Source organism: Papaver somniferum, chromosome 3 (genome assembly GCF_003573695.1).
Source record: "Papaver somniferum cultivar HN1 chromosome 3, ASM357369v1, whole genome shotgun sequence".
Taxonomy (NCBI): Eukaryota; Viridiplantae; Streptophyta; class Magnoliopsida; order Ranunculales; family Papaveraceae; genus Papaver; species Papaver somniferum.
Genome location: NC_039360.1, coordinates 139,625,550 through 139,650,289, shown reverse-complemented (window position 1 = coordinate 139,650,289; position 24,740 = coordinate 139,625,550). Strand labels below are relative to the sequence as shown.

Below are 24,740 nucleotides of genomic sequence, written 5' to 3'. Positions count from 1 at the left end.
TTTCTGAATATATAAAGTTTGCGAATTTTGGATAAACTGTTCGAAAGATAAATTGATTTTAATTTTTTATATTATTTAAAACTACTGACATCATCATAAGTCACTTTGGACTAAACTTCAAATATTTAGACTAAATTGTAAATGTGGAAGATTATTTATGTACTTTCCATAAAAAAGGACTAATTTGTACCTAGTTAATTGTGTTAGGATTAACTAGTATATTTGGATGGGATTTTGGATTAAACCTTATTTTAGGGATATTTTAGGGATAGGCGTTGGTGTAGGCCTCAAACAACTAGTAGCCGGGGCCCGGGACAAAATAAGTCCTTATAAATTCCTTCAGAAAACAAAAAGAAGTCCTTATAAATCGTATCAAGTTTCCCAAGTTTCTTTTCTTTCTTTTTTTCTTTCGCTGCTGTCTTTTTATCACCAGTACTTACTCTATAAGTGCTAATTAGCCGACATCTTTTCTGGTTTTGCCAACCAATCTCTTCTATCCATCTCTTTATCTATAACTACATACATCTCTTTAATGGCGGTTCCACTCTTTCTTTCGCATTTCCATTCTTCCAGGTAATTACTTTAACGACCATTTGTATTTCTTGGGGATTCGAAAAATCTCATGAAACCCTAGTTTTATTTCATCTTTACAGATGATTTTAGGGAGTTTAATTGATTATTTACGGCTATTATATCTGTGATTGTTGATTGAATTTGATTAGGTAACTGGGGGTAGGTGCTGGGTTGTGTCTTTTAAGCGATGGAAGAGCCGGGGCCGCTTAAACGGGCTTTAATTGACGCGGCTGCTGGGGCTATTTCTGGTGGCATATCTCGAACGGTAACATCCCCGTTGGATGTTATCAAGATTAGATTTCAGGTCCGTTCTTCATTTAGCTTCACTTAAGTGTACCACAATTTGCCCCTTGATCGAGAATTTGATGTATGTTATTCCAGACTTATACATATTCATCTAGTGATTCTTTCAACTATATGTTGTTTTGGTTTTATCCATGATGAAAATCTCTTAATTTTTAGTTTATCTTTTGGTATTTTCAAGCTTCTTTGGGATATATGTTATAAGTCCTTTTTCCGACCCTTTGGGTGTCTATTGACAGGTTCAATTGGAGCCAACTTCATCATGGGCAGTACTTCGGAAAGAGATGTATGGGTCGTCAAAGTATACTGGGATGATGCAGGCGACTAAGGACATTCTTAGAGAAGAAGGTTTACCGGTACTAAATACTCCATGTTTATCACTGGTTTCTAGTTGAATTTTTGTGAACTTCTTTTTGTTGTAAGCCTTGGTTGTTGTTTGGTTTATTGGCTGGTTGGTCTTTAATAGGACTGTGCATGTTTCTCATGTTTTCTCCTATAGCACGTGTCTTAACTAGATGCTTTTGTTCATTTTGGTTTCCTTTTGTGGATTATATTCGGGTCATAAATCTTTACACACTCGAAAATCATGCAATCGAAGTAAGCTAAATTGATAACTGGAATATGAATACATTCTATGCTGGAGTCACTCTGATCTGTATAAGCTATTGATTACAACCTATTAACCCCCATGCTCTAGTTAGTTTGAGAAGTGGCTTCGGTTTCTTTCACTTTGCACGAAACTTGTCTAATGCAAGTGTGGAACCAAGTTTTGGTTATATGCATGCTTCTTATGCTCTTGTCTCTAACAAAAATTTCTTATGATAGGGTTTTTGGCGTGGTAATGTCCCAGCGCTACTCATGGTCATGCCGTATACTTCTATACAATTTACGGTGTTGCACAAGTTTAAAACCTTTGTTTCAGGCTCATCTAAGGCAGGTACACCCATACTGGAACAAGAACTCACGCTCTTTTAAATTCCTTGTCTCACCAATCATATATTTTTAGCATAGCTTATAAATCATTCTCATTTGTATTTGCATTTGTGTATGCATATTAGTATTATATATGTACGCGTAAATGAAAAGAAAAGAAAAGAAAACATCTCTATCTTTGTAGAAAAAAATCAAAGCTAAGTTATGGGTTTCGGGTCTGATAAGTAGTTTGTATTGGTTTACAACTTAAACATATTGCTGTGATTAGGTTATATGGCATTTGGTTGGAAACTAATATTGCTCACTTTAATTGAATGTAGTGACCCTTTGCATCATGATGCATTTACCTTATTTTATTTGGTTGAATTAGAATAAGTTCGACTTGATTGCTTTCGGCCAGGGTTATAAACTATTAGGTTCCGTTGTTACCTTTCTTAGAAAAATCTAGTGTTTTGCGTGGCTGGCTAACTGAATCAAACTTCGAAGGAGTTATCTGAATCATCTATTACTCTGGCCAGTTGTTCTTACTTCTGATGAAGCTCATATCCATGTGTAATTGCCACTTCATACCCTGTTTGCTGCACTGCTAACTCAGGCACTTTAATGATGCAGAGGATCACATTCATTTGAGCCCTTACTTATCTTACTTAAGCGGAGCATTAGCGGGATGTGCAGCAACTGTTGGATCATATCCATTTGATCTCTTACGAACCATTTTAGCGTCACAAGGGGAGCCAAAGGTATGCATTTTATGTTCATAAAGTGGCCTCCTTTTTGTCTTCCAGTCTTTTTGGCCAAGCTACTAAATACATTTAAAGCGATTATAGACACATTGAATCATCTGCGATAACAACATCACTTTAGATAGAAATGAAATTCATATACATGTGTGTGTGTGAGCATATCTTTTGGAACTTGAGAGTTCGATGGAATAACTGTATGCTATTTCTCTCGTCTATACAGTTCATCTGTTCTCATGCACAGAAAGAAAGTAATGGGTTGTGTGTTATTATTGGTGAAATTTGGAGTTACATTTAACACTGCTGTTTGGTGGTCATTTTCCCCTCCACTTTTTTGTTGTAATATGGAGGTCTGGGGTTTTGTTCCCCTCCATTTTACTGTGTGCATTCATTTGATCCTTTTCAATAAGTTGCACCCTTTGTGGAGTTTCTCGCAAAACAAGAAAAAGTTATGTGCGTGTTTCAGAGAAATTGGATTAAGTTATTCAAATTTTCGGGAGAGAAAGGTTGAAAGTATTTACGCCTGACTCACTTTATTTAGGTATATACAACCATGAGATCTGCCTTCGTTGACATCGTGAGAAGTCGTGGCTTTCGAGGGTTATATGCAGGATTAGCGCCGACTTTGGTTGAGATCATTCCTTATGCTGGCCTGCAGTTTGGCACCTATGACACCTTTAAGCGCTGGACCTTGGTAAGATCACATTTTCTTGCATTTTGAAGAAATTATAATGTACAACTTGTCTGCATCTCGTGTAATCACTTAATTATGTGCGACTTTGCTTGAAAAGTAAGAACGTAACCAACTGGCAACTAGTTACCATTTAGTAGGAAACTTCCTAATTACCTAATATTATCATGCTTCTTGTTCTTTTAGCGGCTGAACAGGCTCAGATCATCCAATCAAGGTTCAAAACTTACAAGTGAAAGTCTCTCTAGCTTCCAGCTTTTTGTCTGTGGGTTAGCTTCTGGTACATGTGCCAAAGCCGTCTGCCACCCCCTTGATGTGGTCAAGAAGAGGTTCCAGGTATATCTTGGGACATACTTATATCTTGTGGACTCTTTTTTTTTTTTTTTTTTTTATGTTAAAGTATTAAAGTCTTACTTGGCAAACCTAAGACCATGGTCTGGTAAATCGGTTACATGGCTATGGTATTTTGTCATTCCAATGCCAACACTGAACATGTTGGTTGTTATGTATACTAGAGCTGCATAAACATAACATTAGTCTGTAATGAAGTTGCTGTCTAAGTTTCTAAGATAAATCAATTTATGCTCTAAATTTTATAAAATTTGTATCTTGTTTTGATGCTGCAGATTATAGGACTTCCCAGGGACCCAAAGTATGGAGCTCGGGTTGAGCACCATGCTTATAATGGCATGTTTGATGCCCTAAGGCGCATCTTGGTAACTGAGGGGTGGTCTGGTCTTTACAAGGGTATTGTCCCTTCTGTTATCAAAGCTGCTCCAGCGGGTGCTGTCACATTTGTAGCTTATGAATACACATCAGAATGGTTAGAATCCCACTTGACTTGATACAGAGTTTGATTCATTTTATAGTACCGTATTTTTTTTTCTCTATTCTATTTCATGTAGTTACAAAGAAAAGAAAAGAAAAGAAAAAGGAAAGGTTCATAATTCATACTTTCTGATTTAGATAGTCTGTAGTAATCCCCCCTTTACATAATTTTTTTTAAATACCCTAAAAGGTGAATAGATGAGGGGAACCATTACATGATTGTACTCGGTATTTTTCATGAACGGAAATATTATACAAGTCTTCTTCATCTTAATCTCTCATGACAAAAATTGTACGGGAAACTTTAAATTTGTAAAGTTTATAGAACAGTGTCAATAAAATGCAGTACCTTGGCTTACAGCCTTACAGACTTACAGTACTACTAGAAGCTGACATTTACAATTATTTGAAAATCAAAATGGCCGGCTCAAGTAGAGGATAGGAAAAGACAATGGTTTATAGTTAAAACATGGAACATGTCAAAATACCGTGTGGTTGATTCTCAATTGACAATTGTACTAATTCTTTTTATTTCTTTAATTTACGGATTCCTTTTCAAATTCTAGTTAGACTACCGTCCCGCATGAATAAAGTCCAAGTTCTTTCACTTCTACAGACTTTTTGTTTAAATACTACATCCATATTAGGTTTTCTGCTTCTCACCCTGGAAAACAAGAGAACCTTCGCTTTGTCACTGTTTATGGGTGTTTTAATCAAGGATTACCAAACGAACAAAGTTTTAAATTCTAATCTACTAAAAGATGTACATCATTTTGACTATTGATGAAGAACACACAAGTTGTTCATAGAAGCAACTAATATGCTTCTGCGGTTCCTGTTGCCTGCATTAACGGCATGTCCACAGAGGGAAGCGAAAATTCCTCTAAAATCCTACGGTAAAACAATTCTTTTTAACGATAAGAGTCAATCATTAGCATTGGAAATAATAAACACCAATAAAAAAAAAAGAGAATGTCTTTTGCGTTGGAGAGGGGAAAATGTGCACTTGTCCAAAAAAAACTCGGAAAATCCACGAATATCTTCTTTCTCCAATGCAAAAAGCACTACCTCTCATATTTTTTTATTGTTATATATCATTTCTATGCCGATGATCGACTCTTCTTATCTTCGTAGAGAATGGCAGAGAAGTTAAAGTTGGAACCGATCAGTGGATGATGCCCTATTGGTAGTTGAAGGTGCTGGCAGTTGCATGGTATACCGATCGGTCTTGGTCCACCGATCTTAAATTGATGTCACCCAACTAAATATTTGTGCTTCAACGAATATTCAGTTAATTTTTTTTTTCCTTCCAGTTTCACACTCTTTCGGGTGTTCAATGTTTTTGGAACTCCATTATATAAATTCAAAATTTTTAGAAGTTTAGCTCTTACTCCCTCCGTACCACATATATCGGCGGAGGGACCAATTTTCTGGGATTAAGAAAATTATCTTGAATTCATTTTTTTTCATGTTTTTCTTTGTTTTATTCTTTATCTTATTACTAACACAATTTTGTATGTACAATAAATAACGATATTTGTGAAAAAAATTCATTTTGAAAATAGGACTCCGCCTATATAGTGGTACAAAGAAAATTCAAAATTCTGACTATACAATAGGCAAGGAGTTAGTGTTATTTTGGAAACTTAACTTTAGAAGAAGTTGTCTTGTCTTCATTTCCTCTTCCATTTCTTATTTCCAAAAATTTGGATGTTTTCATATGTTATTTCCAGAACTTTGGACGTAACCAATATTGGGACTGACATAACGTTTTTTGAAACTCAAATAGCTTGTCTCTTAGTTGGAAACTTTGAGATACAAGTAAATGTTCTATAAACAGAAGAAGAAATTTATAAAGAGAAGAACTTGTAGCACTAGTACAGTAAATTGAGAGATATAATAGTAGAAGCGTAGACAAAAAAAGAAAAAGAGGAGAGCAAAAAAAAGAACACGCGATTGGGATAGTTAAATTAATCGGGGATATAACTTGCTATCCTCATCCAATAGTCTGTGAAAGGGTGTTTTTTGGATTGAAAGTACTAAATTATGCTTCACATTAATTATAATTACTATGCTACCCTTTGACCTAAATAAAAACCTAAATTTAAAAACAAAAAGGGTTAAGTGCAAATGCCCCAAAATAAACACCATGGTTGAGAAACTGCCCCGGACGTTAGGCGAAAGATTAAAATGCCCCAAAATGATATCGAAATGTCCCAATCCGTTAAAGTTGCCGTTAGACATGGTTAAGTGGTCAAATTCAGAAACATGCGGTCTGCACGCGTGATAAGAAAACATTTATACCCTTTTGATAAAAAAGATGGCATAAGGGTGACTGTTTTGGCTTCTGGGCTTTTTCCCATCGTGTACTAAAAAGGTGACACGTGGCAAAAAAAAATCAGAAATGGACGGTCCCAGATGAGGATGTGTTTTACCGAAATGATTGTTATTTTTTACAAATGACCACTGTGTCCTATTAACTAGGATTGCGACATGTATGCCATCAATTCAAACTAACCGCTACAAATTAACTGAACATCAATTCAAACCATACATTTATAAACAAATAACTGTTAACTCATGAAATAAAACCATGATTGTCTCCATAATTTTTAAATAAAACTATAAATTTATAAACAAAAAACTGTTAAAACTCTTAAACCTAAACTAGCAACTAGTATATCTTCCATGAAAACTTCATAGGTCTAGAAATGCTAAAAAAAACATAATTGAAAAAGAACCCAAGATTTCTGACATTACTGATATTTAGAGTTAGGCTTTCTAACCCTTTTTGATGATGGTTCAGTAATGTTGATTGTTTGGCTAGAAATCTTAACATGACCATTATAAGTCCGGTTAAAACATGCAGTAGAAGGTGTAGAAGAAGTAGATGGATGTGACACCTTCCTTTTAGCACCAACATCAGCTGCAGTAGAGGAGGATTGTGCAGTTGTCTTACCCTTTTTCAGGGAACCATCTGAAGAAGAAGATGGTGTAGTAGCAGCTGCTTTTCCCTTTGACAATAGTCAATAGTGGTATATCAGCAGATTTCTTTGATGCATAAGTTGGTGCAGACAAGGCCTTTCTCTTCTGATTCACACTTATCATCAGCATCCCCATCCGCATCATTAAATAAATACAATCCAAGTTTTGGATCCATACCTTGTTCCCTTACCAATCTTCTCTTTAGCATAGCCATAAATTCCTCTCCACTTGTACCAGCTTTACAATCATAACAAGTCATTGAATCTGCCACCTATATCAGTTATCCAGAAATCCCTATCTTCACTATCCATCCTGAAACATTAAATAAAAATAAAACAAATCAATGAAACATTTAACAAGCCCTACACAGAGTTCATTCTATTGTAGCAAGCTTATAGGGTGAGATTACAAGGGTAATTGCTCACACTTAATCACTATATGATTTTACATTAGTCACCTAATTAGTGTAAATGCAAGACAAGGCAACTTCAAGTTACATTTCACAACAAACAAAAGACTGAAAAGCAACTTATACAATTTAAAACATCCACAAACATTAAAAGACCACTAATAATGTGAACTGAATACTTGTCCTGCTGATTCTCACAGAAAATGTAGTGCCAGTCATGGTGAATTGAATACAGATATAAAGTGAGGAGACCGCATTTTTCTATATTCAAGAACCATTAAGGCAAGGCACCTGTACGACTGGGATACGAAAATTACAGCATTCCTAGTCAAATTATGCATAATCATTATCAAATTATGTTACCTTTAACCATTTTATCACTAGACTAACTGATTGCTAGTAGTATAAACTATATAGAATAGTACAACTAGAGTGCAACTAAAGAGTCCAATATTCTAATATTGAGGCACTGAAAAATTACAATTAATTTGTAAACTACCACTCTTTAACGAAATACTTGCCTTAAACTATGTCCCAAGATGTGTATTCCCTTTCTTACCGACCCTAGGTCTTGGCCTTAAAAATGAATCTCTATTTATCCATTTATCCGATCTCACTATCCCTGGTCTCTCTATGAGAACCTAGTTGAGAGAATGTGGTATTGGAGACAACAAAGATCAAATTTCAAAAATATGACATGAAACATGTGCTAGACATTTTAAGAGTTCAAAATGGAAAAAGCAAAATGAATCGGTCGATTCAGTTATTGTTATGACGGAACGAGGAGTAACAACAGTCGAGAAATAACGAATGATTACTTGAAAAAAAGATATCATAGATTTTCAAAACCGTTTTCATTTTTTAAGCTTCACACTGCTACAACGAGCACTAGACACATATGTGAAACAACTCCCCATGATGGCATATCATAAACAAAAATAATACAGACTGTGATTTTCATATGTTCAACTGACTGAGCTGACTGGATATATATGCATTCGGTACCTTTATGTGCCATTCATTTTGTGTCTAAAACTCTTTATAATTTCAGTAAGATATGGCTCCAAATACATATATTATCAAAATCTTCAGAGTATTCAAAGAGTGTCCCAATTTTTTATAGGGGTTACATAAATTAAAATGCTTACTTTTCAAATATCAAGCCCACTAACCCCACCGATAAAAATGCTAAATTGAACATAATTTGTTTATCTGAGACCCTAATTCAATTGCTTACTAATTTAATTGCAGCAAAGTGGGACCAACTGAATAGAATTGTACTATAAACACTCAATTATATACAAAAACACAAATTATCCCTTAATTCTACTAGTGCACATTCAAGTCAGGGCACTTCAAGTTACTAAAACACTAAATCCAAAGGTCATTTGAAAAGTGTGGATACAATTTGAAACATATAAGATACAGGTTATCATGCAGTAATTAAAATTAATCAACACACTAAAATCAAAGGTCACTTAGTAGATTCATTCAATTCTTAGCCATGGCATGGTTATAAAGCAAAAGAGATAGATAAAATTCAGAGAAAGAGAGACAGAGACACAATTATAAATCATCATACAAACCAATTTCATCTGCTAAAATTGAAAAAACCCAAATTATAATTCCTAATTTAGTTTCATGAAACCCTAGTTACAGCTTCTGAAACCCTAATTTCATTTCAAGTCTCTGAAACCCTAAGTTCATAAATCCATTTTCACAAGGTTGGGTTTCAAGAAAAACAAACGAATCGAAAATCAGAAATCGTAAAACAAAATTAGGGTTTAACGAAGAAAGGGAAATTACATGTTCGTCAATGTTCTCAAACGTGGATCTTATCTTCTCCGTCTCATCTATCTTTTCTTCTCGATCTGGTTCCTCACTGTTCTTCTCCTTTCTCGATCTCTCTCTGTCTCTCTTTTTTGGAAATTTCTCTCTGTATCTCGATCTCTCTCTCTATCGGTCTGGTTCTTTTTTTTTTTTTTCTGTGGCTGAAACACCAAGGTTGAAGATGAGACTAGAAGCAGACGTACGAACCCGCTCGTATGGTACAAGTGTCGGCCACATTCCACGTGTCATCGTTTTACATTGCATACGTGTCAATGTTTTATTTGCCACGTGTCTCACGAAATTATAAGCACACGTGCAACATGTCTACCGTCATTTTCATTGAAGGGAAAAATCGCCAATTCACAATACAGTTGACTAGTCAAGATGGGCATTTTGACCAATTTTGACTGATTTTGACTATTCAAGGTAAAAGTAACGGAATGAGGCATTTTGATCTTTTGCCTAACGTCAGGGACATTTCACGACGTTGTAGTCCAAATTGGGGCATTTTGCCACTTAACCCAAACAAAAATCATTGTAGCCTATCCCCTTTTCCTTTTCAAGACGATTTTTATCGTGGATTGATCATCGGTTCAAAAAAAAACTTCGCCTCTGTATTAATCTCTTCTATAAAAATGCTTTCGGAAACATAATCCTCAAAGTAAAACACCGGGTTTATAGAAATCAAAATCAAAACCCCAACAAATTCTTAAAAATAGGTTCAATCCGTTCCCGGCATTGTGTTCATGATGAATACCCTGCCGACAGTTTGTCCCGGCATGAATTTTTGGATGAATATCGTACCGTTTTCCCGTGTCGGCATTATCTTTAGCTTGAATTCTATGCCCGTAGCACTCGTTGTGGTTCCCAGAATTTTTGGTTAATACTTAAACATTAAATTTGAAGAACGTTTTGGGGATTTTTGAATTTGGCTGATCAAAATTAAACTACTGTTTTGTCTTTTTTTGTTTCTTCCACGGAGGAGGAGGATGTCCCAACTAAACTTTTTAAAAGAATTGTGGTGATAGATGAGAACCGCCCGAAATCAATATCTCCAATGAACAAGTAGTTCATACTGGATCAATTTTTACACCTTTACAGGGCGACACAGAATAACTAGTTGATGCATGTAACAAAAATTCAATTTCCCTCCTGTAGCTTTGCAAATTACTTATCCTGTTTCAATTGTTTTTGAATCAGGTTATGCTTCATGAAGGCCACTACCTACAGGGATGAACTTTGGTCGTGGATGGGTTAGAGAATAGGAACCCCTTTCAAAGCCTTTACTGATGCCTAGGAGTCATACGCACAAAGCACAAGCTGCACTTTCACCGACATGCTTGGTAACTAACATTCTATGTCGGAACTAATTTTCAGCATGCTCGACAGAAATCTATCAATGCCGATAGTCAAGTAAAGAAAAATTCAACTTTCTGGGTAATTTACATCATGTACCGGCATAAAAATTTAAGCAACATACTATGTCGTCAGCAATACCGACATGCTCGAGAATAAACTTTTTGTGTCGGCAGCAGACTGAATATTTCTTTAATGGTTTCCGGTCCCACTAAAGAATCCCGTGGCAGGTGTTTCAGTGGATATATCTAGTGAAGTTCAACTCAATGATAGAAAGATGAATTATTACCGAATAACCAGCGACGGAACCAGGAATTAAAGGCTGGGTGGGCTAATTTTTTTTCCCCAGCATTCATCTAAAATACGATAAAAATAAATACAGTCAAATAAATGAAGGGAGTAAGACGTTGGCGCGCAACATTTGTAGTTCGATAATGTAATCCACATGTTTTACAGTAAGATATCTGATTTGAATTTCTAATTGGCTGACATTTTTATTTAAACAAAATGTGCATAATATTTTGTCCTTTTCTTGAATCAGAACACACTGAATCGAATCCATTTACTTTATAGCTATTTCAAATAACAACCATGATATGAATTAGTCTTGTGAACACATAAATCACGAAGCCATCCACGTGTTCACAAACAATATTCGCATACATCCTAATTCTAGAATTGTACGTCGTATGTGTAACGGGGTTGATTATATCGATTCATCGACTCGAAGCCTTCGGGCTTGTCATTGTCTAGTCGAATATTATCATAAATAATGTTCGTATAAAGGAATAAAACAAGAATCAAGTATAAATATAAAGCATATGAAGTTTAACGCTGAATGTAAGGTGCTGAAATGTAAATGAGACAGATTTACGTGGTTCGGCACTAAGGCCTACATCCACGGGGTTGGTGTTTCACTATGTACCGAATGGTTACAAAGATAGTCGAATGACTTTAGAATATACATAGGTCTGCGGAAGTAGGGGATTACTTACTCTTCCTATTTCTCTCTCCTATATTCTCCTATAATTGCTCTCCCAAATCGTCGACCTCTCTTCTCTTAGTGGAGAGGGGTATTTATAGGGTTGGAACGTGGGTCCCATTTCAGAGGTGCCGTTGTAATCTTATCTTCTTGTGCTTTGTGCCTACTACGCAGAGGTCTTCGGCATATGCCGCGGCCTGAGCTTGAATACGAAGGGTTATCCTCGCCTCTTCCACGAGCTGATTGACACGTGTGTATCTCTTTGGTATTTAATGCGGGTAAATGGATGTCTGCTCGTGTCAGACAAGTGTCTCTTTGTCTGGTCACATCTGTGTCAGCCAAACTTCCTCTCGGCCGTTGATCTGGGATCTTCCTCGGGATTGGGTGTGTTAACACCCAAGGGGTATTATCTGGTGCTCCTCTGAGCCATCATACCTCTGTGATCCTTTGTTCCTGACCGTCAGATTTGCTGACCGATGACATCTTCTGATGAGATGCTTGCTATCATGTTTTGATGTCTCGCTTGGCATGCCTACCACGTGTCTCTTCCTGTACATGTGGTGGATGATGAAAGGTGTACATACAAGTCTAACAATATATCTAATTAAGGAACAAAGAGGAGTTGAAGTTCATTTATACATGAGATACCTGATACTTCATAAAATGAAATGAAACGAAAAAAATTGTAAACGGTAAAAAAAGCCAAAAACAACACACATAATTCGTAAGCATAATAATAATTAATTGAATAAATGTAGTGGTAAGGTCATTATATTATGATATCAATAACGTGAATTCGGAATTCATACATGCCACTTTTCTTGATATTACTCTTCTGTGAATGGTTATCTAAATTAATACGCTAGTAGAATTTTTTTCTTTCTTAGGAATGCAACTCCATTGACTCCTTTACCATGATTAACACCGACTAACAGCATGCCCCAACACTTTGTAAAGTCAAAAACAAAAGATAAAGAGGCGGGATGCACATACTGAGCAAAAAGGACAAATAATTGTATTTGTGAGGATTCGTAGTATCAGTGTCACAGTAAGAAGAATACACGTGGGTGCATCTCCATTCTCCGTTGGATTTTCCTTTCGTTATTAACTACTGGGCTAAACCGAATCAGTACCTGGGCTATTTGATTTTTTCTCAACGATTACAACGGGATGACTAAGCTTTTACTGGATTTAGGGGCTGCAGCCGATGTAAGCCACCCCAAATTCCGTCACTGATAGGATAATTTTGAACTTTTGCATTTGAGATGCTCTATAACAGTTTATATAATCCCCTCCGAAAGCGTAAGCCCCTGTACCCGGTAGGCATGTGTCGACCTTATACTATCCACGCGTCTCCTATATTCTTCTTAAACTTTGCTACTCAAAGGTGTATCATAGATCTCCTTATTCCACTTTGGTAAACACGACACCTGTATCCTACTATTATCATAAATCTCCTTATTTTCGCGTGTCGTGCTTAAATCATAAACCATCAAATCTTTGATGCTAGACTCATTATTTCCCTAAATCCGAAACAAACAAAGGTCTGTTTCATAGAGTTGTTCGCTCTCATGTGTTCCAACTTCCACCCAAACCCTAATTTGAGAATGCAGAAAAACAATTAAATTATAGTAATAACCAATGGGGCAAGCATTGAGAAGATCCACAGGTAAAATCCGAAGTAGTTCTTTAGAAGCATCAGCACCATCTGTTTCTTCACAAATCAAGAATGTTGAAAAACCTTCAATTTCTGTTCCAATTGAAGACAAAGTCATATCTAACAAGGGTGAAACAGTTGATCATGATTCTGGTTAGTTTCTGCTGTATAAATGTATGCGTTATTGAATGTCAAGAGAATTAACTTTCAGAACTGAATTGATTGGAATTTTTATAGACTAAATTGTGTAAGAAATTTGAGCAAATAAATTGATTTCTTTTCAGCGGGTGAGGCAAGGATGAATACTGAGAATATACTTGAAGAGGAAAAAGATTCAGGATATGATGCTATGCTTAGTCAGATGGTGGGTAGAATAAAGTCTAAACCTGGAGGGAAGCTTGAAATGGGAGAGGTGTGTATGATATTCAGTTTCTTCAATATTTCTTTGAGAGATGAGTATACTTATGTTGCAATGTATGGGTATTTGTGTTTAGTGATTATTCACTTTATTTTTTTCAATTGATACCTCCTCTAGGTTATTTTTTTTGTTGTTGTGGTCAATAGGCATAATTAGGATATAAAAACTAAAACAGCAGTGTATGGAGTTCCATTGACAGAGTTGCTTAGAAGATTGAAATGTTTAATATCAACAACCAAAAGATGTGTTCTAATGGATATTCGTTATGTTCAAACTCATTTGTTGGCAGTAAAACACTTTCCCTTTGTGTCCTAGGTCTTAGTTGGCAAGGCGTTGGGATTGGGGGCCTTGTCGTATGAATGTCTTATCCTTGAAGCACATTAAGCCTGTTCTTCTGTCTGTAATGATTAAAAGAAATTGGTTTGGTTAATTCGGGTCTATGAACTTTGGTAGAGGTAGTGTAGTTGTTTAGGATTTAGAATTCCGCTGGAAAGGTTTTTGTTCATATTTGCTCATTTATCATAACATTGTTTGTATCCTAACATTGTTTTCCCTTCAAAAAAAATTATAACATTGTTTGTCTTCATGCCATAGCTTGAACTAAACCATTGTCAAGATTTGCTGTTAGAGCTATCAAACTGACAGAGATGCATGTGGAAGTTCTTAAACATCAAATTGTAGAATGAAAAAGTGTTTCCAGTGAAAACGCAGTTGCTGGAAAAGAAACTTCACAAACACATGCTATATTTATTTCTCATAGCACTTAGTCTCTGTGAACTAGAGATTGTTATATACACAATTTCCAAGGGTTTTGGTGCATTTCTGATTATTGTGATGCAGGCATTTGTTGTGGAAAAGTATAATAGACCCATGCCAAAGCTGCGGAATACAACGATAGATTCTGGGCGCTTCGAGGAGAAAGTTGTTCCCCCAGGAACCTTAAATGTAAACCAAATCCGTTACATACTACAACTACATCAAGGCAAGGCTGAAGATCATAATGGACACATGGATATCAATCAGATCGCAGAAAAGTTCAGAGTTGACGCTGCGCAGCTCCAAAAGATATTTCAGTTCTTATCTCTTCCCCCCGAAGACATTAATAAAGATAACATGCAGGAAGGTGATTAGAGATAACAGGTAGCTTTTGCTCCTGATTATGACTGATAATTGAATATGAAAGACTGGTTGTTTGAAGTCCTGAACCAAACAGACAAGAGAAAGGTTTGAATGTTTTTGAAATCCAAGGTAGCTGTGATAGCTATGACATTCGTTGTTACTTAGAGAAGATTAATAAGCTCTCCTCCGCGTTGATAATTTTGTATGCGAAATGATAACCGTGTTCTTGAGTTGATTCTGATATATTGTTTGTCATTTGTTGTTACCTTAGATTAGAGAAGATAAGTATACATGTGTTTCAACATCAATAATTAAGTCTACTTTCTTGTAAAAATGGGTGAAAATGGGTGTTCACCATAGCACAATCAGAGAAGATCGTATAACTGTTTCAAGTCTCGTTTAGTTGTTGTGCTAGCTAGTTTATGAAGCCACTAATTTTATTTTGTGTTTGGTATGTACACTTTCTGTTTATCGATAGTGAAGTTGGTTTTGTTGTTTAACCTCAAACCTCTGGGTCCTTGGATAATCTAACTACTAAGTAGTGTTTGGATACCAGAAAGCTGGAAGCAAAAAAATATGTTGCTTGTTTTTTAGTGGTCATTCTAAAATTTTATACCCAAGCTATCTTTTGCTTTTGACTTTAAGAAGTCGAAAAGCTACTTCCAGATGTGTATCATGTACAAGGTACCACATCCAATCTAACTGTAAAAGCAAACACTGACTTTTAGTCTTACACTTCCCTAATTTTGTTATTTTTAGGGGAAAAAAATATGATGTAAGAGCGTCCACAGTGGTGCGAGTATAACCAAAGACCAAAGACTAAAAAAAAAGACCAAATTTGGGTTTAGTCCGTCATGTGGCTTAGTGGGAAAAGAGTATATTTGATCGCGCTTTGATAAAGCTTACGCCTGGAATCAGGCGTTGATAAAGATAACGCCTGACATGGGGCGTTTGTAAAGATTCCGCCCGACATATTCAAAAAACAAAAAAAAAAAATGGGGCGTTGATAAAGTTAACGCCCCAAGCAAAGTTTTCAAATGAAGTGAGTAAAGATCATGACTATATCAACGCCCCAAGAGAGGCTTTAACATTATGTACGCCTGGGTGCCCGGCGTTAACTTTACGTACGCCCCATTCAGGCGGACATTATACCAACGCTCCATCCAGGCGGACATTATACCAACGTCCCATCCAGGCGGACATTATACCAACGCCCTGCACCAGGCGTTAACTTTACGAACGCGCGGCTACAAACAAACATTGTACCAACGCCCGTCGGGTAGGCGAACATTATATAAACGCCCGACTATATTTGGGTTTGGTCTTGATCGCCGACCAAATTTGGTCTGGATTTTACTCTTTGATCAAATTTTGATCGATGGTCCGTCCCACTACGCCAGCCCACTCGACTAAAAATTTGGGTTTAGTCGTCCACTGCAGTTGCTCTAAGATAGACTTTTGTGGAATAGAGGGGTAACTACTTTATCTAGTAGAAATATAACTATTAACGTGGTTAAGTGTTGTTTGTACCTTAAAATTTGGTTCTGGGGAAAACAATGTACTTCTTAAAATTTGGTTCTAGGGTAAACAATGTACTGTAGAAGTATTTTTTTAGGTTTGAAAATCTAAATCGTATAAGACGAGCCTAAACTAAGAAAATGGTCACAAAAAAAAAAGATAGGTTGATCTTAGAGGAGGGTGTTGATGGGTAAAAAACACTTTACAGGTTAAAATGAAAAGTGGTGGAGCAGGCAAGTGCTCAATGAAGCAAATCGTCTAAACCCTCAAACAAATATACGATATAGTTGATGGGTAAATTGAACTTAGCCGTCAGGTTTTTACCAGATAGTCTGATCCGATTTAGGGATCCAATGATGTTAAATAATCGTCTGAGGAGCAATAGTTTATGTAGTAGTGCTTACAGGATGATAGAGCGTCGTCTGGAGAACGTAAAATTGATGAAGCACGGCTGACCAAGTGGTAGAAGGACCAATTTTGTACGATTAGGCCCCATTTGATTTGTATAAGAAAATTTATTTTCCTCTGATTGATTGATATGAAAAGTAGTCTATGTACTTCAGGCATTCTTCATCCAGCAACAGGTTGGTCTTCGAAGGACCAATTGTGTATCACAATTGTAATGGAGTTGCTTTTTATATGGTAACTCCTTTAAACCTTCTAGGGGAATAAGGCAAAGAGACTCCCTATCTCCTTACATGTTCCTATTATGTATGGAAGTATTTTCAAGATTTTTATTGGGAAAAGAGAAAAAACACATTAATACATAAAACAAAAATATCTGGATATGGTCAATCGATCTCAAGGTGGCAGATAGTTTGGCAAAATTAGCAAGGAAAACTCGCCATAACAAAGAATGGACAACCGCATCTTCACCGCCTCTTTATATTTTAAGTTCTTATTTTCTGATAGGCTTTCAATAGATACGAAGAATGATATTCCAGCAGTTTCATATCATGTTCTAGTTTTCAGTCTGCTTATATCTTACCTTTTAGAGAAACAAACTTGTCGAAATCTATTCCTCCATTATCGACTGTAGTTGTGAGAGGATCAACCAATAACGTTTCATTTCCATGTTTGTATGTTTAGTTTAATAGATTTTAGTATATAGGTCTTTAATTGCAAGAAAGGAAAAAAGAGAAAAAAAAGTGAAGTAATTCGTTATGCCTATGACAACCCATTACGAATACCAATTTATAGATATATGGAAAATAGGGAGTTGACAAACAAGCAAAAATTGACCCAAAAGATAAAGTGTATATCAGTAAACTACCAACTCTGAGATGAAATCATGTAGCGACAATTATTTTTAGGACTATTACTACGATATGTGTTTAAGAGTGATAGCATAAAATTCATAAAATAATCTGTTGCGGGGATGCTGGCAATGATAGTTAGTTGGCTCGTCTTCTAGCCCTAACTTCAAAAGACCGAAGCTACTATTGGTTGTAAATACATATAGAAGTGAAGGACATCACCAAAATATGAGAAATATCAGCAACTTGAGATAATTTTAAGGCACCGACAACAAGTCTCAATTTAATCCCCAGCTCCCGGCCTTCCACGGACCACGAAGTGGAGATTAAATATTGGAGCGTTCCTCGTGGAGGGATGAAGCTAAAATATCTAATAATTGATACGAAGATGATTTACAGGCAACAATGGATAAAATGATACCATTTCATGATGACCCATATGATGATAAGCCATACATGTATTTATAGATAAAAAAACGGTTTCTATCAAGGTTGTTCGTCCCGCTTCCTGAATTGTCTCAGAAGACAACATTAGTTTCTCAATTTTTTCTTCCATATAATCAGCTTGATTGAACCCTTATCAATTTATCCGGTTATAATATGCATTATGGTTGTTAAAGTAAAATATATAGATATTAAAGATCACTATGGTTTACTTCATTATGATCTTATATATGAGAAGGTATCCCTTGACATGGTCTTATTTGACAAATTTTAATAGCCTCGTTGTATCCATTAGAGGATGAGCTATTGACGGTCCTGATTTTGCATTAAATCCGGTTACCCGTTGCCCATATTAAAATGAGATGATGTTGCTTTCCCGACTTTCCTTTTCTCCAACCAAGTTAAGAGAATTTTGACTTAGATCGATTATTTTGAAACAAGTCATGTCAAATCGATACCAATTTGGAATAATCAATATGATTGTTTATAAAATTATATACAGTTCCAGGAGTTGTTGATCATTCATCCAAGTTCTTGAAAAATTATCAAAACCGAATAAAAGTTTCTATTTGATTCTCTTCTTCTTATTCTTTTTTCTTATTCTTGTACGGAAAATACTAACACATACACCACTTTTTCACGTTTTCATTAGAGTTATGTGAGATTCGAACGGGAAAGATATAACTTGGTTAGTGTGATACTAATTGTCGATCCTAACTTTGTTCCTCTGGACATTATTATGTAGAAGACATGATATGATTAAAGAAAAAAATAATTAAAAGAGTGATTTACAATCTTACCATGGTTAATTGGGAAATGGAGGAATGTCAAAGTACAAATCATTTTGAGGTTTTACTACCACATAAATTGGGAAAATGTCTTGTGTTTTTTTTGATCAATCAAATGATCTACTTCTGAACATAACCTGTGCCCCGTAGATTTTTTACACTCATTGTGTAATCAGTGGATTCTTTTAACCAGAAAATGTGAAATAACAATAGGAAAACTTATTTAAATACCCCTCAAAATCTACCTCTTAAGGTATAGCCTTATTAAACTTACAAAAACAGACAAATGCTATCCCACACGACTTTGCGGAATGGCTTCCCGTTGTTGATGGTGGTTTTTAGTTCAGGCCTAAAATTGTAAAACCAGTATTTAATGCGCTGTCACCCTGCAAGGGGTTGAAAAGTGACGAGTGCAGAAAACCTCCTCGCTCATTGAGCTATTCAATGTATATGAAATTCACTCAGAATGGTGCGCGTAGTAGCAATCCCAAATATTCTGTGATTTCAATTCTATACCAGCATTATCAATTAATGCATGATTTGCCTAGTATTTTCCGTGCTGTGTTCTCAGCGTAACTCTCATCATTGACATGACATGACGATTAAGTGTTCACTCTCAGCAGAGGAGCATGAATCTCCCGAAGTGCCAGTATTGAGATCTACATGAAATACCCACACAAGCTATGTCACTCCCTGATAAAGAGAATCTCGTATCGACGTACTGTTAGTTAAAAACATCTCGATCGAACATGATTAAATTCCTTAAGGAAAATCTAGATTGTCAATATCAGTCTCAGAAACGATCACGACCACACAGCTTGGCCGTACGATTTAATAAGCGTAGCTTACTCCTAACAGAACTAGGCAATCACCGTAGTGACCACCGGTGGGCCCACTAGTGCCCTAGTCGATCGAGTCTCATTCCCTCAGCCACAAGTGCTTCGAACGCCGACCCCAAACATGGGTGATCGTTGTATAAAAATAGCTCGAACGAGCTGAAACCGTTAGAAAGGGTCTCAGAAGCATCACGACCGTCCAACTTCGCCAGCCTAGTTGGACGGCTTGGATCTTCCTACGGATGATTAAGTAAATGCCATCATGCACACTGGCGTACCAACTTCCCCCTTGCTCGATCTGCAAGTCCACGGCCAGTCCGTAGAGCCACAAATCGTTTGCCCAAGCTAAGGCAAACACGATGTTTTCAAAACCCTAATTTGGGTCGCGACAATGTATTAGCGTCTTAAATCGATCAAGACCTTCCAACTTAGCCAGCCTAGTTGGATGGCTTAGATCGCGTTTTGGACAGTCAAGGAGGTGCACACGAGTTCACCACCGGCCCAACATTATTCCCGCTCGATCGACTTACCCGTGGTAAGTCAATGATGCATCGAGTCGCTCGATTGAATTAGAGTAGTCGTGGACATTCTAAACCTTAATTCACGTTTGCGGTAATGAGCTTGTGTCGCAAATCGATCATGACCACTCATCTTCGCAGGATGAATCGAGTGGTCTAGATCTGATTTTAGATGGCCTAGGAGGTGTCGATATGCACGCCAACGTCCCGTCTTAACACATGGCTGATCGGCCTGCTCCTATTGGCGCCCAACACTCACGTTCGATTAGCCAAGCTAGGGTTGGCCACATGGTTTCCAAACCCTAATTTGAATCAACGGCGGCAAACATCTGCCGCAAATCATCTCATCCGTATGACTTTGCTAGCATGTTCGGACGGCTTAGATCAAGTGTTGAGTTATCAATGAGATACCTCAATGATCACCGGCCGTCTCTCTTTCACAAGGAGTGATCGACCAAGAGATGGCTCGTTCATACGACCCTCAATCGATCTCCCAAAAGTGGTCGGACATTCCACCTTTTTAAGACGCTCAATCCGCGACTTATTCAATCAAGTCTAAAACAACGATGCTTCATGCACATCGATTGTCTTGAGCTGCTTGCTTAAAAGCGATGCTTTACATGCATCGAACACATGCGATATTTTATGAGTATCGGCTTCATAAATAACTTGGTTGTTTAACCCAATAGCAGTGTGTGCTATTCTTTGCGGCAAGTCCTACGAATTGACCCACTCACTCGAGACATCAAAAATGTCACAAACTGGGGAATACTTACTGGGGTATTGGTCTGGTGGTTTACAACGTGCGGCGTGCAACACACTCATTACAAGAACGTATCAGGAAAAGATGAACGTTTAAACACGATGAGAGAAGTGGGTGAAGGAGTGACCACGTGATGATCACCATCTCCTACACAACCCCACTACTGCATCACTTAACTTTCTCCACTTCCTATGAGATCAAGGATGCGCTCAAATGACTTGTATAAATAGGTTTTCAACCTATTTCGACAAAAGAGAACCAAGTGTTATCAACACAAGTATCCAGAAAACACCAAGAATTGATAGCTTACATTATGCAAGCCAGTTTCACATTCTGATACAAGTCATAAATAGCCACACCTTCATAATTCAATATTTTTGATCTCAACACCTTCTTCACTTCCCTCCCTAAGATCAACCCTTCTCCTTCACTTTTTGACCGAATTGAGTCTGGAACGACCATTTCTTGGTTTAGGCGAGAGTCTTACAGATTGATCTCTCGAATCTGAAGTACTCCCGTGCTGTGCATTTTTTAGGGTTTGAATTCGTTTCTCATCAACACACCCCAAATTTACCAAAAAACGTAGAATCAGTTTTTACCCTCAAACAATTGGCGACCACAGTGGGAGGTTAATCTCTCGGTTGCAAGATCAATTTTCGATTTCATTTCAATTTTATCAAAATTCAAGATGATGGATCTTAGGTCTGGATCAGCGACAAATCCTGATGTTACTGGCGCTGACAACACCCCTGGTGTCCACATTCCTGCCGGTAACACCAATGTACCGCCTACCAGCACGATCAACGCATCTCGCGGTACCACATCCCCAACCACCAACACAAGCAGCGTAGAAGACATTCCCTCAAGCGTTACATCTCCGATCACCAGAGCCAGAGCCGCTGCCGCCACCCCTATTTTTTCTTCAAGTGTGACGCTCCCAGTTGTCACCAGAGCTGCTGTCACTTTACCATCAGGACGAGAGACCGGAGGGGCCAGAGGAAGCCAACCCCCTATTACCATTGTTGATTTGATGGAAGGACAAGAAGTTCTTTCTAAATCTCAGACGGACATGGCCATAACTCAAAAGGAGCGAAACAATGAACATCCGAATAATTATTCAAGCGATTCAGAATTCGGGCGTTAGATTGTCATAAACCAAATGTGACTGAACATCAATTGGTGGAGTTGTGCATTAATGCTTTCTGGGGACTCTGTTCACAAAACCATGTAATCTATGACGGATCATGTGTGAGTTTCTCTATTTCTCTAAGGTGCAGCGCCGAGATATATTTTCAGCCCTCAACCGTGTTGTGTTGGCGCTTCGACCTTTTCTCCAGGAGATGCTTCAATGTTCTCTCCAGAAGCCGCTCCGCTTCAACTTTTCTCCAGAAGCCGCTCCGTTCTCTCCAGAAGCCGCTCTGCTTCAACGTTTCGCCTCCAGTGGCCGCTCCTCTTAAATGTTTTGCTCCAGAAGCTGCTTCAACGTTCTCTACAGAAGCCGCTACTCCTTCCTGCTAAGATTCGTTCCCGTAGTCACCGCTCCTCTCTGCCAAGGATTGTGATCGCAGCCAGCCAAGTCTCTTCTGATCACAACTTCTGCCAAGAACCGCTGCTGCTCGTTCGTTGATACCAGCCAGAGCTTTACCATAGCAACAACAACTGCAAACATTATTTCGTCCATGTGATGTTCCAAGCATCCCATCCAGGAAAGTATAATAAGACTGTATCAAATCACAGAGGCATGGATTTCAGGTGGTACAACCAAAGCAATCTACACTTGGGGACTGAAGTCTCCTTCAGGTTTAGAAGTATAAACAGAGCCACCGCCTTACCAGCGAATACAATGGAAGCACATCTTCCACGAGAAAATAAGCTCCGGATAATTACACATGGAGACTTTTGTCACGCTGCTTACTCACGGGAGAGCCTGATACACCCAAATCCCAATCATGTGCGAAGGACATGCCTAGTGGAGACAGATCTAAGTAACTATCCTTAAACTAAATGTTTTATATCTATTAGGCATATCAAATAAATTTTAAATCTCTTAGTGTTGAGACGTTCAAATTCCTCAACACTCACCATTGTGTTGCCAGGCAAACTTCCTCAACACATTTCTCCTCTTAGTGTTGAGACGTTCAAAATCCTCAACACTCACCATTGTGTTGCCAGGCAAACTGCCTCAACACATCCCTCCTCTTGGTGTTGAGAGGTGCAAATTCCTCAACACCACTACTGTGTTGCCAAACATGCTACCTCAACACATCCTTTCTCTTAGTGTTGAGACGTGCAAATTCCTCAACACTCACCACTGTGTTTCCAGGCATGCTGCCTTAACACATCCTTTCTCTTAGTGTTGAGACGTGCAAATTCCTCAACACTCACTACTGTGTTGTCAGGCATGCTGCCTCAAGACACCCTCCTCTTGGTGTTGAGACATACAAATTCCTCAACACCACTATTGTGTTATCAGGCATACTGCCTCAACGCGTTTTCCTCTTAGTGTTGAGACGTGCAAATTCCTCAACACCACAACTTTGTTTCCAGGCATGATGCCTCAACACATCCTTTCTCTTGGTCTTGAGACATGCAAATTCCTCAACACTCACTACTGTGTTGCCAGGCATGCTGCCTCAACACATCCTTTCTCTTAGTGTTGAGACGTGCAAATTACTCAACACTCACTACTGTGTTTCCAGGCATGCTTCCTCAACACACCTTCCTCTTGGTGTTGAGACGTACAAATTCCTCAACACCACTATTGTGTTGTCAGGCATACTGCCTCAACATGTTTTCCTCTTAGTGTTGAGACGTACAAATTCCTCAACACCACTATTGTGTTGTCAGGCATACCGCCTCAACACGTTTTCCTCTTAGTGTTGAGACGTGCAAATTCCTCAACACCACAACTGTGTTGCCAGGCATGCTGCCTCAACACATCCTTTCTATTAGTGTTGAGACGTGCAAATTCCTCAACACTCACTATTGTGTTGTCAGGCATGCTGCTTTAACACATCCTTTCTCTTAGTGTTGAGACGAGAAAATTCCTCAACACTCACTATTGTGTTGCCAGGCATGCTGCCTCAACACACCCTCCTCTTGGTGTTGAGTGATGATATTTTTAATTATTTTTGTAGTAATAAGATTCGAATTCTAAGACTTGTGAAGATTAAATTTAAGGATTTAATGAAAATAATAAAAGCGAGAGTTACTGGGACTAGGATTCCACCGAGTTCATTCCATAGGGCTCAATTATTTATTCTCAACAATTATCGCTCAATAAACTAGCATCGACTCTTAAGTAGATTCTCAAAATATTAGTTATAAATCGTAAGCATGGGACATCAAACATCTAAGCAAGCATGACCCATCAAATAAAATAATAACTAATTAATTCAAATCATAATTCTATTTTAATTAGTGCAAAAGTCATATAGAAAATAAAATAAATTCACCCATGTATGAAATTCAGATTCCTCCGTCGACCCAGTGTCGGGGTTTAGCTTCTCATGATGAAAACACACTCAAAAATATAATTCATAGCTCAAATGGTGTTTTTATTGAAGAAAACTAATAGTACAATGAATCTACAACGCTGTACTGGCGTTACAGAAGTCACTGATACAAGAGTTGTTGCAAATTCAAAATAAGCGTTCCAAACTGACTGTTACGAGTACTGTTTATAAATGACAGTTCTCTGTGACAGTCAGTGGACGTTAAATATTCTTCTTCTTCTTTTTCTTCTTCTTCTTCTTCTCTGTAGCAGCAGATAAATCTGCTCTGCAACCCTCTG

The 24,740-nt window shown here is 37.6% G+C and overlaps 2 protein-coding genes across 2 annotated transcripts; both read left to right on the top strand.

Annotated features, from left to right (window-relative positions):
* The first annotated feature begins 379 nt into the window (after positions 1-379).
* LOC113357527 (mitochondrial thiamine diphosphate carrier 2-like) lies at positions 380-4,342 on the top strand. The gene is made up of 8 exons (XM_026600952.1): positions 380-573; positions 723-877; positions 1,116-1,232; positions 1,702-1,813; positions 2,422-2,549; positions 3,091-3,243; positions 3,427-3,576; positions 3,867-4,342. The coding sequence occupies exons 2-8, from the start codon at positions 761-763 to the stop codon at positions 4,083-4,085; spliced, it is 996 nt and encodes a 331-aa protein (XP_026456737.1). The 5' UTR covers positions 380-573; positions 723-760; the 3' UTR covers positions 4,086-4,342.
* An 8,793-nt stretch (positions 4,343-13,135) lies between these two features.
* Positions 13,136-15,278, top strand: LOC113357525. Its single transcript, XM_026600951.1, has 3 exons — positions 13,136-13,440; positions 13,572-13,699; positions 14,546-15,278. Exons 1-3 carry the CDS (start codon positions 13,272-13,274, stop codon positions 14,834-14,836), a joined length of 588 nt encoding a protein of 195 aa, XP_026456736.1. The 5' UTR covers positions 13,136-13,271; the 3' UTR covers positions 14,837-15,278.
* Positions 15,279-24,740: the final 9,462 nt, after the last annotated feature.

Coding starts and splice junctions, on each gene's coding strand:
- LOC113357527 (XM_026600952.1), top strand. CDS start 761: ATGGAAGAGCCGGGGCCGCTTAAACGGGCTTTAATTGACGCGGCTGCT. Junction 878..1,115: donor TTATCAAGATTAGATTTCAG/GTCCGTTCTTCA, acceptor GTCTATTGACAG/GTTCAATTGGAGCCAACTTC. Junction 2,550..3,090: donor CGTCACAAGGGGAGCCAAAG/GTATGCATTTTA, acceptor CACTTTATTTAG/GTATATACAACCATGAGATC.
- LOC113357525 (XM_026600951.1), top strand. CDS start 13,272: ATGGGGCAAGCATTGAGAAGATCCACAGGTAAAATCCGAAGTAGTTCT. Junction 13,441..13,571: donor AACAGTTGATCATGATTCTG/GTTAGTTTCTGC, acceptor ATTTCTTTTCAG/CGGGTGAGGCAAGGATGAAT. Junction 13,700..14,545: donor GGAAGCTTGAAATGGGAGAG/GTGTGTATGATA, acceptor ATTGTGATGCAG/GCATTTGTTGTGGAAAAGTA.